The following is a 13,737-nucleotide window of genomic DNA, read 5'->3' as shown; positions in this document are numbered from 1 at the left end:
TTAAAGATTTACCTACAAATCATTCCCAACATTCATGCACTGCAGCACGGAGGCAGGCTAAACACTGTGGCCTTTGCTTATTCTACCCCACAAATGTGACTGGGGCTCAACACTGAATCAGTGCGCTAGCAGGCTTGCCATTCCTCACTGCATGAACAAACACATTTTACACAGGATAGTGCTAAATGTGTGACAGGCATTGCAAACACATTCATGTGTGTCAATACTTACAAGAGGCTTGTGTATTTAGCATTGTTGTAAAGATTATTGTTTCTATCAATACCGTGCAAGGCAAGTCAGGTACCTACATGTCAGACAGATCCCTGGCACTTTTCTGTTCATTCATTAACAATAAAAAGCCAATACACTAGGCAGCAGCTGAAGGAAAGCAGCGTAACCCTATGAATCATCTCGTCACCACGGCATTTCTTTTTCTTTCAATTGAACCAACATCAAATGTGACTGGCATTCCAACACAGGTGCTGGAACTGGATTTGCAAATGAATAGAAGACTGAGCGAAAGCAAACTCAGTTCAACGGCTTCAAAGTGTCGCCTGGGCAGCAGGAAATGGAATTGCTGTCAGCGTGCATTTTGATCCGTGTTACTGTGCAGTTTAGCGAAGGCTTCAGGATCAAACTAATTGTTCTAAACAAATACTATTTCTTACCATTAAGCTAATCAGATTTGCAGATAATCTGACATTAAAACAAGGATAATCCTCTGCACAAACACAGCAATGACAAAGTTCTGCAGAAAACTGCAGCCCCCATAACTGTGAGCTTGCGAGGAATGGAAATACAACGGGCAGAGCAGTGCAGTCTGAATCAACTCTGTGTCTGATTTCCCAGCACTCTCATACTGCAGTAAGGTAGAACAGCAGTCTGAATCAAAGCTGTGTCTGATTTACCAGCACTCTCATACTGCAGTAAGGTAGAAGAGCAGTCTGAATCAAAGCTGTGTCTGATTTACCAGCACTCTCATACTGCAGTAAGGTAGAAGAGCAGTCTGAATCAAAGCTGTGTCTGATTTACCAGCACTCTCATACTGCAGTAATGTAGTAGAAGCTGGAGAAAGTCATGCTTTTCAAGTTTTAAAGCTTCTAAAGGTTAAGGAAAGCTCTTAGTTTGGATGCCTGGCTCTCAAGCTGTACTGTATATTAGACTTGCACTTTCTAGGCTATTTCACCTGGACATGCTTTGACCCCAAGTGAACATCCTGCTTGAAAGCAAGGTATGCAAACCAAGTATAATTTCTTCATATGAAAAAAACATGTGGTTCCTTCAAAACTGCACATCCTGCATCTACACAGTGAATGAAATTGAATACTAGCTATTATTGATACTGGATTGCCTTTAATGTGATATTATAAAACCAAATGCAGAAATACAATAGGTTTTAATAAATACATTAAATAAAGAAATACACATTCATAAAATCAGTGCTTAACAAACAATTACCCCTCTACTTGGTTTCAAAGATCGAAAAAAACACCCCAATCTCCAAAGAGTACAGCAAAGGGGCACTTACTGTTGTTTGGTCTGATAAAGTGTTATTTTGTAGCTGCTGAATTCTGTCCAGGATGGTGGTTTTGTTGCCTTTGTCTGATTTCAGCAGCTCTATCATGAGACTTTCCCCTATGACCTGCCATGACTTTACTGCCAGCTTTAAGAGAAAAGGAAAACAAATACACACTGCATAAATGAATTGGTGCGAGAGCAGAAATGCAGGCTAGAAAAACAAAAAACACAGAAACAGATATGACAGTATAGCTTTACCTCAATAGGGTTACTGTTAATGACAGCAAACAGAATGCTGCTGGACTCGGTGACACTCAGTACACTGAAGTCTAGGAACCGTTCTTCCAAGCTTGGTGGAAGGACAAAGGGCTGTAAAGGACAAGCACAGAGAGGAGTATTATTTAGTAACTGCCTTGATTACCTAAAATCTACATCGTTAAGAAGCCCAAAAAGACCCAAACAGGCACGCCCTGGCAGAGACACAACCCTGCTGTAGCAGCTGTGGCTACAGGCAGGTTCGGAGAAGCTAGTCCTTGGTGGTGGGGTGTGGTACAATATTGCAGGGAGACAGTAACACAGAACAGCAGCACTTGCCTCTAGAAAGCCTGTATAAGCCCTCACAGGCAGGTGGAATTTTGAAGCATTGGTGATGAGCAGGATGTTGCTATCTATGTGAATAGATGGCCGGGCAGGGGCGAAGTGGAGGGAGAATGTGTAGCGGGACTCATGAGGAGGAACTACAATCGGAGCACTGAAGTTGAGCACCTGTGACGAAGAAAAAACACAATGTAATTTATTTATTTATAAATAGCAGGGCAATAATTAACTCAGACGAGAAGCTAAAATAACCAATGGTGTTATTTTAGTAAGAAGTTAAAAACATAAAAGCTGTTAATCCCGACATGGTAACGTAATATTGTAAATCAACAGCTCCTTATATTTTATACTAACATTATCCCTGTGAGAGATTTCCACAGAGATGCCTCTGCTCTTAAAAACCAGTCACCTATTTACAGTTTAAAATGATAAACTTCAAACCAAACTATCAGAACGCATGCCTCAGACCAGCACTTACACTGAACATTGATTTCGCCTCTTCTGGCAACGAAACATTATGAATTCGAATGGCAAAGTTGAAAGTGTTGGTCAGGCAGACTGCCCTTTCCACTGGGTCTGTGGGGCTGTCCCTGATGTGGAACAGCGTAGCTGTGTGGTCGAACCCCAGGTACCTAACGACACAGATATCAACAATATGGGTATTACTGCAGCACTGCTCAGTGCACATCATCCTAACACAGATATCATCAATATGGGTATTACTGCAGCACTGCTCAGTGCACATCATCCTAACACAGATATCATCAATATGGGTATTACTGCAGCACTGCTCAGTGCACATCATCCTAACACAGATATTATCAATATATTTGTGTGCCTCTATGTTAAACATACCAAAACATTGGAAAACAAAAAACACAAGAATTAGCAGATGAATCTGTGTTCTGTTCCCACGGATTACAAATAGGAGAGTACTAGTTAGAAACAGAACAATGTGTGTATGTGCATGCATAATACATACACACACACACACACACACACACACACACACACACACACACAGTATATACACTGAGTGTACAAAACATTAGGAACACCTTCACAACATACTGCACCCTCTTTTGCCCTAAGAACAACCTCAATTGGTCAAGGTATGGACTCTACAAGGTGTCAAAAGCGTTCCACAGGGATGCTGGCCCGTGTTGACTCCAATGCTTCTCACAGTTGTGTCACGTTGGCTGGTAGTGGATCTCTACTCCGAACAGCTCGTTCCATCTCATCCCACAGATGCTCAATTTGATTGAGATCTGGTGACTGGGCAGGCCACTACAGTAAGATGAATTCACTGTCATATTTGTGGAACCATTCCTGGACAATCCTAGCCTTGTGGCATTGGGCATTATCCTGCTGAAAAAATCCATTATCAGATGGATACACTGCTGCCATGAAGGGATGCACCTGACTGGCAATGATGTTCAGATATCCTGTTGCATTCAAACGTTGCTCCACTTTTATGAAAACACACCCCACACCATCACACCGTCACCACCAGCCTGCAATGTTGACAATAAGCATGATGGATGCATGTACTCATGTGGTTTTCTCCGTATCCTAGTCCTCCCATCAGCGTGAAACAGGAACAGGCAATGTTTTTCCAGTCCTCCAGTGTCCAGTGTTTTCGTTTCTTAGCCCACTGCAACCGCAGTTTCTTGTGTTTTGCTGAAAGAAGTGGAACTCTGTTAGGTTGTTGGCTGCCATACCCCATTCGTGTCAAAGTACGACGAGTTGTGCATTCTTTTATGGGTCTTTCGGCACCAATGTTGTACTGGACTGTCAGTTGACTAACTGTAGCCCGTCTATTGCTCTGCACAACTTGTGTCAGCCTCATTTGGCCTCTTTCATCAATGAGCCGTTTTCAACCACTGGCCTGCCATTGGCTGGATGTTCTTTGGGTGGTTGACCATCCTTGATACACACAGCAAACTGCTGAGCGTGAAAAACACAGCAGCGTTGCAGTTCTTGACACACTCAAACCGGCGTGCCTGGCACCTACTACCATACCCCGTTCAAAGGCACTTAAATCTTTTGTCTTGCCCATTTACCCTCTGAATGGCACACATACACAATCCATGTCTCAATTGTGTCAAGGCTTAAAAATCCTTCTTTAACCTGTCTCCCCTTCTTCTACACTGATTGAAGTGGATTTAACAGGTTACATCAATAAGGGATCATAGCTTTCACCTGGATTCACCTCATCAGTCTATTTCATGGAAAGAGCAGGTGTTCCTAATGTTTTGTACACTCAGTGTATATATACACACATTATATACATTTTATCCACAGGTGTTTTTAATGTGTAGCTTGTATTGTATTTGTCTTTGCATTTGTCCTTTATTGTTCTCCAGGACCCCCCTGTAAATGAGACCTTGGTCTCAACGGGCAAATCTCCTACTTAAATAAAGAAACAAATGTTTCTGAAATTAATGTGACATAATAAAAGATGTCAGAGTGGTTTACCAGGCATGCTCTATCTAAACGAGCAATCACAAACATCTGTCACATCGAGAGATACAGGCTGATTCTGCAAACCGGCATTTGCCAGCACTTGTCTGTGCATACCTGATTCTTTTGGAAGATTTTAAGTACATAGAACAGCACACTTGGGATTTGCATACTAAAATATATACTCACCCTTCTAAAACGTCAGCTTGGTATGGGATTTCAAGTTTCGAGTAACTTTTCTCTTTTGCTTTAACTGTTATTTTTCCAGAAAACTGGGATGATCTTTTTGCTTTTGAAGCTGCAAAACAAACAGAAGGAATCTTAGTGAATCCGTATGAGAGCTGAACCCCATCTGCTGTCTCAACTGATTTTATTACTCCTGGCTTACTCTCAAAAACAACAAAAACAAACCAAGACTGATCTATGTCTTCAAAGCCTGGACGTGCACGTAGGTATCCTACAAAAGTGCGCTTTACATAACAATACATGTGCTTGTGAGTGTGCTTTATATAAAACACAATGCATGTGCTTGTGAGTGTGCTTCATATAACACTGAGTGTGCTCAACACTTCTAAGATTGCAAATGCTGACCTGTGTCACACAAACTATTTACATTTGAATTATAGCCAGTTACGGATTACAGCCGCCTTATTCTTTTGTGAATAAATTAGGTAAAACAAAAGAACCCTGACAAAGCCATGAGAAGTTTATTTTTCAGATTTTGTACGAGACACATTTCAGACTTCAGAAAACAACAGAGCACAACTTACCATCAAAACAACAGAGCATGACTTACCATCAAAACTAATACTTGCAACTTTGGTATATTTACTTTCGCCTGCTTTTAATGTTATTGGCTTAAAGTCTATTGTAACAGCTTCATTTGACGGTGTTGGTCTGACACTCTGCAAAACCAGAAACATCAAATCAGTTTTCAATAATGGACAAGAAACAAAACCAATGGAAGAAACAATAATAAAATAATAATAACAATAACTTGGTCTTTTACAACAACTACTTACTGTTATTGGTACATCTTTTGTTCCTGAATTTAGTAGATGTAGATTTAAGACTTTAGGTTGATCTACAAAAAAAAAAAAAAAAACAACCCACTAAAATCAGTGCTACAAATTTGTAAAACAATGTAAAAATAAACTGAACTAAGTAAGGATACTTTACCTTGTGATCTCAATGTACCAAAGTCTAACATTTCTATAGAAGAATAAATTCCAGGCTCTAGAACAAATGAAAATGTGAGATTTTAGTGCTTCTCATTAATCACATACATACAGGAATGCTTTAAATACATCACTTAAGAAATACATTGGGAGTAAAATTATTCCGGGCTTAAAAGGCATGTCATATGCAGACAGGCTAAAAGTATTGAATCTGTTCAGTCTTGAACAAAGAAGACTACGTGGCGACCTAATTCAAGCATTCAAAATTCTAAAAGGTATTGACAGTGTCGACCCAAGGGACTTTTTCAGCATGAAAAAAGAAACAAGGACCAGGGGTCACAAATGGAGATTAGACAAAGGGGCATTCAGAACAGAAAATAGGAGGCACTTTTTTACACAGAGAATTGTGAGGGTCTGGAATCAACTCCCCAGTAATGTTGTTGAAGCTGACACCCTGGGATCCTTCAAGAAGCTGCTTGATGAGATTTTGGGATCAATAAGCTACTAACAACCAAACGAGCAAGATGGGCCGAATGGCCTCCTCTCGTTTGTAAACTTTCTTATGTTCTTAAAACTGCAACTTTCCCACCACTCATTACCTAACGCACACGCTAGCACGCACACACACACAAGCAAGCAAGCAAGCAAGCACACCATAGCACGCAGGCACTGCTGCTCACTGCATCTGGATATTTGAATGCAGCCCTACCTGTTGTCACCTCCACCTCCACCGGCAGTATGATGAACTCTGCATCATCCGAGGCATTGGTTTTGATTCGAATGAAGGCTGTGTGATTATCAGCATCTCGTGACGAGAAGCTGGCCCTCATTACACCCTTTGTTTCAAATGGTGGAATTTCCTGTATTGTATTTTAAAGAAAGAGACATAGTTGCCTTGCCTGCGTGAACACATGTTTCAAACTGAGCGCTGGGCTGCTGCACGTGTGAACCAATAGAGTTTACATTGCAGGGATGGCAATGATCCATTGCTGGTTACACTACAAGTTCACCAAGACACACCCAAGCTTGTTATCTATACACTGGGGCTAATCAAACTGCTAGTAAAACCTGGAATGGGTGAAACTCCTATGCAATAGGAGACTGATTTTATCTTAATTTTTTTGACCTACTGTTTATCAATTGTACCCCCCTTTTTTCTACACAATTTCAATGTTGCCTCATCATGGCACTGACTTGGCGGGGACTGATGATCAGCTGTCAAACAAGAGGTTATCAAGATTCCAGCCAGGAAGTCTCTGCCTGCATGCGCCAGGCTGACCACTAGGGGGTGCTGAAGTGCTACGAGGTGAGCTACCATTTGCCAACGCCCAGGAAGGTAAAGGCCAGTGCAGTGCTTCCTGTGGGCTCCCATTTTAATACGTATATAGAAACTTGTACGTGGAAATATAATTAACTGGAAATGTAAGTCTGACTTCCATTTAAAAGTTTGCAATAATTGTTATTTATATTCTTTGGGAACATCCTCCTCAAATACAACCTTTACCATAATTTTTTAAAACTTTATTGCAATGTGAAATTGCAAAGAACATACAAAACACACACACACTATGCACAGACCTGTATAGCAGACTCACAGTGCTGCACAGTAATGAAAGAAAGAAGACACACCCATAATCTCCTGGTGCCCCCCTGCTGGCCAGTCGGTAGTTCTAGATGCAGATCACCGCCACTCGAGTACATTTCTACCACCTAAGAGACAGCAAAGCAGGAAACACACTTCATATTTAGGGAATAATGCAGTCCTGCCGTTCACTATGTAGAGAGTGAGGGAATGATGCAGTCCTGCCGTTCACTATGTAGAGAGTGAGGGAATGATGCAGTCCTGCCGTTCACTATGTAGAGAGTGAGGGAATGATGCAGTCCTGCCGTTCACTATGTAGAGAGTGAGGGAATGATGCAGTCCTGCCGTTCACTATGTAGAGAGTGAGGGAATGATGCAGTCCTGCCGTTCACTATGTAGAGAGTGAGGGAATGATGCAGTCCTGCCGTTCACTATGTAGAGTGAAGGAATGATGCAGTCCTGCCATTCACTATGTAGAGAGTGGCCCGGGTTATATCAGGCATCACAACCTGGAGATGCTCTTGCCATGTTTCAACACAACCAGACAGAGAGACATGCGGGTGTCCCACTAGAAGATGAACCATGCCAGAGATCTCAAACATCACTTCTTGGTTTTGTGTACTCTGTGTTTTTACTTTGCACTCTGAGTGGAGCACGCTTCACTGTGCTGAGATACAGTGCAGCACATGGAATCATCTTCATTACACCTGTCGCCACAACTACTGCGATGTCTGACAAGCATCAAGCAAAAACAGCACTTCAAATGTCCCAAAATGCCCTAAAACATAACCAAAACAAACTTTCTGAATAGCATTTGAAATTTAGAAAGCAGACATTTGTCAATAAAGAATTGCAGTGTGTGTTTGACAATTCTTACTTGCATATTATTTGAACACATTTCGGATGGGATAAGAACTTCAGAATCACAAAGGAAAATCAGCACCATCCCCTTTTAATCTTACCTGCAATGGCTCACTGTGCGGGTTGTGAATGTTTATTAAAGGGGAAAAGCTGCTATTTACAGGAACCCTTGCCCCAATGAAGGGTCGCAATCTGTAAGGATTAGGTATCCCAACACCAAACACCTGAGGAATGAGGAAACAAAGACAGGCGACTGAGAAAGCACTCACAATGAATATCAAGCACTTGCTGGCCACTTCAATGATGCTCTTACCTGGTATGTAAACACTCCATGGTGGGATGTGTTAATAAATAAAGTATTTTCTACATTCCCAACGACTCGGGCGAGAAACACCACATCGAAAGATGTGTTTCCTCCTGGTGGAATTATCTGTCGGAGAAAAGATTAAATACTTACAAAGCTAAATCGGTTAATACTTAAGATCACAGTGTGTACTTTTCTGAAACATGCAGTAAGCCCATCATTAAAACAGATTAACTTTGCTTTACTCAAGTCAAACACTCCAAATGAACCACACTAAACACAGCGAGGAGGCAACCTTACAACAGTTTGTTTGTGTTACAAGAACAACAAAGGTTAATTGCTATTCAGAAGCTGCTGCATTGTGCTGCACTAGACAGCTGAATGCATTCCAGTTACAAGTCAGTATTATTAAAACCTAACAGCTCAGTTCACACCATCTCCAGTTACTAACCTACAGCAGAGGTATAATCTGCACTAACCCACTAAAAACAGGGGCCTCCTGAGAGTTTGGGACGGCCCTTGATGAATGGTTAAAAGACAGGTGCACTCCAATGCAATTTATTACACATCACATGACTACTCATGCTGCTAAACCTATACCCAACTCTCCTCTGAATTCTAAGAACTCTGTACACGCAATATTTATTTAGCAATACTTTGAAAGGTAATTAAGGAAAAAATAAAACACTCGTGTTCAATTAGGAATTCACATATATTTCTGGGGCACAAACATCATAGCTTGCAAAGATGTGTGAATATTATATTTCTCATTTTTTACATTAACAAGGATTGCATCATCACAACAGGAAATAAATGAAAGCTACAGGGACAGCCCGGTCCCACACTGCTCTACAGAGAGAGCCCGGTCCCACACTGCGCTACAGAAAGAGCCCGGTCCCACACTGCGCTACAGAGAGAGCCCGGTCCCACACTGCGCTACAGAGAGAGCCCGGTCCCACACTGCGCTACAGAGAGAGCCCGGTCCCACACTGCGCTACAGAGAGAGCCCGGTCACACACTGCGCTACAGAGAGAGCCCGGTCCCACACTGCGCTACAGAGAGAGCCCAGTCCCACGCTGTTCTGCAGAAAGAGCCCGGTCCAGAAAGAGCCCAGTACCACACTGTGCTACAGAAAAAGACCGGTCCCACGCTGTGCTACAGAAAGAGCCTGGTCCCACACTGTGCTACAGAAAGAGCCCAGTCCAGAAAGAGCCCAGTCCCACACTGTGTTACAGAAAGAGCCCAGTCCCACACTGTTACAGAAAGAGCCCAGTCCCACACTGTTCTGCAGAAAGAGCCCAGTCCAGAAAGAGCCCGGTCCCACACTGTGCTACAGAAAGAGCCCAGTCCCACACTGTTCTGCAGAAAGAGCCCAGTCCAGAAAGAGCCTGGTCCCACACTGTTCTACAGAAACAGCCCAGTCCAGAAAGAGCCCGGTCCCACACTGTGCTACAGAAAGAGCCCAGTCCCACACTGTTCTGCAGAAAGAACCCAGTCCAGAAAGAGCCCGGTCCCACACTGTTCTACAGAAACAGCCCAGTCCCACACTGTTCTACAGAAAGAGCCCAGTCCAGAAAGAGCCCGGTCCCACACTGTTCTGCAGAAAGAGCCCAGTCCAGAAAGAGCCCGGTCCCACACTGTTCTACAGAAACAGCCCAGTCCAGAAAGAGCCCGGTCCCACACTGTGCTACAGAAAGAGCCCAGTCCCACACTGTTCTGCAGAAAGAGCCCAGTCCCACACTGTTCTACAGAAACAGCCCAGTCCAGAAAGAACCCGGTCCCATACTGTGCTACAGAAAGAGCCCAGTCCCACACTGTTCTACAGAAACAGCCCAGTCCAGAAAGAGCCCAGTCCAGAAAGAGCCCAGTCCCACACTGTTCTACAGAAAGAGCCCGGTCCCACACTGTTCTACAGAAAGAGCCCGGTCCCGCACTGTTCTACAGAAAGAGCCCGGTCCCGCACTGTGCTACAGTCTTTTCTTATTTATGGATGCAAGGTGTTGACACAGCTTAAATAAATACACACACACACGATACAAGCAAACAAAAAGCAAACTTACCCTATTCTGAAAAAAAGATGCATGAAAGTGCGATGTTGTTGCTGATATTGATACTAAAATAATAGTTTCTTCTGAACTTGGATTGTGCAAGTAAACTTTTTCCATTTTTGGCATCCCAACCGGCCTACAAAAAAAAAAGGAATAAAAGAAGAGATGCATGTCACTCAATTAGACAGACAAGGGACCCCTCACAAATCAAACCACTGTTTTACATTCCTGGGTTAGGACTGCAAAGCCACCTTCATTAAAGACTCTGATCAGCAATCACAAGCAAACTAAACCTCTCCAATGGGAAAAGCAAGCTGTAAAAACGACCCTCTGAAAACACATGCATTAGACATTGAATAAATACATTAGAAACCAGTAAATGAGATGAAAACTGTTTGCACAGAGAAAAAAACACAAGAAACATCTCAGAGATGGAAATACGACTCCAGGTTTTACTACGAAGGTGATTATCCCCAGTGTACAGGGAACACGCCCAGGTGTGTTCTATTAAACTCATAATAAAACCAGGAATGGATCAAACTGCTATGTAATGGGGGTCTTATTTCCATCCCCATAAGGCCAGCAACCTGTTAGGGCAACATTTCAAATCATTCAAATTGAGCATGAGGCATTCAAAATTCAATATTACAGAATAAATAAAATACTTCAATAATAAAACCGATCTGAAACCGTTACTGCAGCACATGCATATTGCACTGCTTTTACCCGAGACCTGTTACTGCAGCACATGCATATTGCACTGCTATTAACTGAGACCTGTTACTGCAGCACATGCATATTGCACTGTTATTTAACCAAGGTCTGTTACTGCAGCACATGCATACTGCACTGCTTTTAACTGAGACCTGTTACTGCAGCACATGCATACTGCACTGCTTTTAACTGAGACCTGTTACTGCAGCACATGCATATTGCACTGCTATTAACTGAGACCTGTTACTGCAGCACATGCATACTGCACTGTTATTTAACCAAGGTCTGTTACTGCAGCACATGCATATTGCACTGCTTTTAACTGAGACCTGTTACTGCAGCACATGCATATTGCACTGTTATTTAACTGGAACCTGTTACTGCAGCACATGCATATTGCACTGCTATTTAACTGGAACCTGTTACTGCAGCACATGCATATTGCACTGCTTTTAACTGAGACCTGTTACTGCAGCACATGCATATTGCACTGCTATTAACTGAGACCTGTTACTGCAGCACATGCATATTGCACTGTTATTTAACTGGAACCTGTTACTGCAGCACATGCATATTGCACTGCTATTTAACCAAGGTCTGTTACTGCAGCACATGCATATTGCACTGCTATTTAACTGGAACCTGTTACTGCAGCACATGCATATTCCACTGCTATTAACTGAGACCTGTTACCGCAGCACATGCATATTGCACTGCTATTAACTGAGACCTGTTACTGCAGCACATGCATATTGCACTGCTATTAAGTGGGACCTGTTACTGCAGCACATGCATATTGCACTGCTATTTAACCAAGGTCTGTTACTGCAGCACATGCATATTGCACTGCTATTTAACTGGAACCTGTTACTGCAGCACATGCATATTCCACTGCTATTAACTGAGACCTGTTACCGCAGCACATGCATATTGTACTGCTATTAACTGAGACCTGTTACTGCAGCACATGCATATTGCACTGCTATTTAAGAACATAAGAACATAAGAAAGTTTACAAACGAGAGGAGGCCATTCGGCCCATCTTGCTCGTTTGGTTGTTAGTAGCTTATTGATCCCAAAATCTCATCAAGCAGCTTCTTGAAGGATCCCAGGGTGTCAGCTTCAACAACATTACTGGGGAGTTGATTCCAGACCCTCACAATTCTCTGTGTAAAAAAGTGTCTCCTATTTTCTGTTCTGAATGCCCCTTTTTCTAAACTCCATTTGTGACCCCTGGTCCTTGTTTCTTTTTTCAGGCTGAAAAAGTCCCTTGGGTCGACACTGTCAATACCTTTTAGAATTTTGAATGCTTGAATTAGGTCTCCACGTAGTCTTCTTTGTTCAAGACTGAACAGATTCAATTCTTTTAGCCTGTCTGCATATGACATGCCTTTTAAGCCCGGAATAATTCTGGTCGCTCTTCTTTGCACTCTTTCTAGAGCAGCAATATCTTTTTTATAGCGAGGTGACCAGAACTGCACACAATATTCAAGATGAGGTCTTACAAGTGCATTGTACAGTTTTAACATTACTTCCCTTGATTTAAATTCAACACTTTTCACAATGTATCCGAGCATCTTGTTAGCCTTTTTTATAGCTTCCCCACATTGCCTAGATGAAGACATTTCTGAGTCAACAAAAACTCCTAGGTCTTTTTCATAGATTCCTTCTCCAATTTCAATATCTCCCATATGATATTTATAATGTACATTTTTATTTCCTGCGTGCAGTACCTTACACTTTTCTCTATTAAATGTCATTTGCCATGTGTCTGCCCAGTTCTGAATCTTGTCTAGATCATTTTGAATGACCTTTGCTGCTGCAACAGTGTTTGCCACTCCTCCTACTTTTGTGTCGTCTGCAAATTTAACAAGTTTGCTTACTATACCAGAATCTAAATCATTAATGTAGATTAGGAATAGCAGAGGACCTAATACTGATCCCTGTGGTACACCGCTGGTTACCACACTCCATTCTGAGGTTTTTCCTCTAATCAGTACTTTCTGTTTTCTACATGTTAACCACTCCCTAATCCATGTACATGCGTTTCCTTGAATCCCAACTGCGTTCAGTTTGAGAATTAATCTTTTGTGCGGGACTTTGTCAAAAGCTTTCTGGAAATCTAAATAAACCATGTCATATGCTTTGCAATTATCCATTATCGATGTTGCATCCTCAAAAAAATCAAGCAAGTTAGTTAGGCACGATCTCCCTTTCCTAAAACCATGTTGACTGTCTCCCAGTACCCTGTTACCATATAGGTAATTTTCCATTTTGGATCTTATTATAGTTTCCATAAGTTTGCATATAATAGAAGTCAGGCTTACTGGTCTGTAGTTACCTGGTTCAGTTTTGTTTCCCTTTTTGTGGATCGGTATTACGTTTGCAATTTTCCAGTCTGTCGGTACCACCCCTGTGTCAAGAGACTGCTGCATGATCTTGGTTAGCGGTTTGTAAATTACTTCTTTCATT

At 42.1% G+C, this 13,737-nt stretch overlaps 1 protein-coding gene across 3 annotated transcripts in view; it reads right to left on the bottom strand.

Annotated features, from left to right (window-relative positions):
- The window catches only part of LOC121321021 (transmembrane protein 131-like), a 79,048-nt gene that overhangs the window by 22,350 nt on the left and 42,961 nt on the right, over window positions 1-13,737 (bottom strand). For all 3 annotated transcript variants that reach the window (XM_041259920.1, XM_041259923.1, XM_041259922.1), the window contains 13 exons: window positions 10,564-10,687; window positions 8,513-8,629; window positions 8,301-8,423; window positions 7,386-7,466; window positions 6,466-6,616; window positions 5,758-5,814; window positions 5,601-5,662; window positions 5,375-5,483; window positions 4,768-4,876; window positions 2,594-2,747; window positions 2,113-2,283; window positions 1,777-1,887; window positions 1,529-1,663 (listed from right to left, as the gene is read on the bottom strand). In XM_041259920.1, the coding sequence (XP_041115854.1) occupies window positions 1,529-1,663; window positions 1,777-1,887; window positions 2,113-2,283; window positions 2,594-2,747; window positions 4,768-4,876; window positions 5,375-5,483; window positions 5,601-5,662; window positions 5,758-5,814; window positions 6,466-6,616; window positions 7,386-7,466; window positions 8,301-8,423; window positions 8,513-8,629; window positions 10,564-10,687 (1,504 nt within the window). The remainder of the gene's footprint in view (window positions 1-1,528; window positions 1,664-1,776; window positions 1,888-2,112; window positions 2,284-2,593; window positions 2,748-4,767; window positions 4,877-5,374; window positions 5,484-5,600; window positions 5,663-5,757; window positions 5,815-6,465; window positions 6,617-7,385; window positions 7,467-8,300; window positions 8,424-8,512; window positions 8,630-10,563; window positions 10,688-13,737) is intronic.

Source organism: Polyodon spathula, chromosome 9 (assembly GCF_017654505.1).
Source record: "Polyodon spathula isolate WHYD16114869_AA chromosome 9, ASM1765450v1, whole genome shotgun sequence".
NCBI classification, from domain to species: domain Eukaryota; kingdom Metazoa; phylum Chordata; class Actinopteri; order Acipenseriformes; family Polyodontidae; genus Polyodon; species Polyodon spathula.
This window is presented reverse-complemented; position numbering and strand designations above follow the sequence as displayed.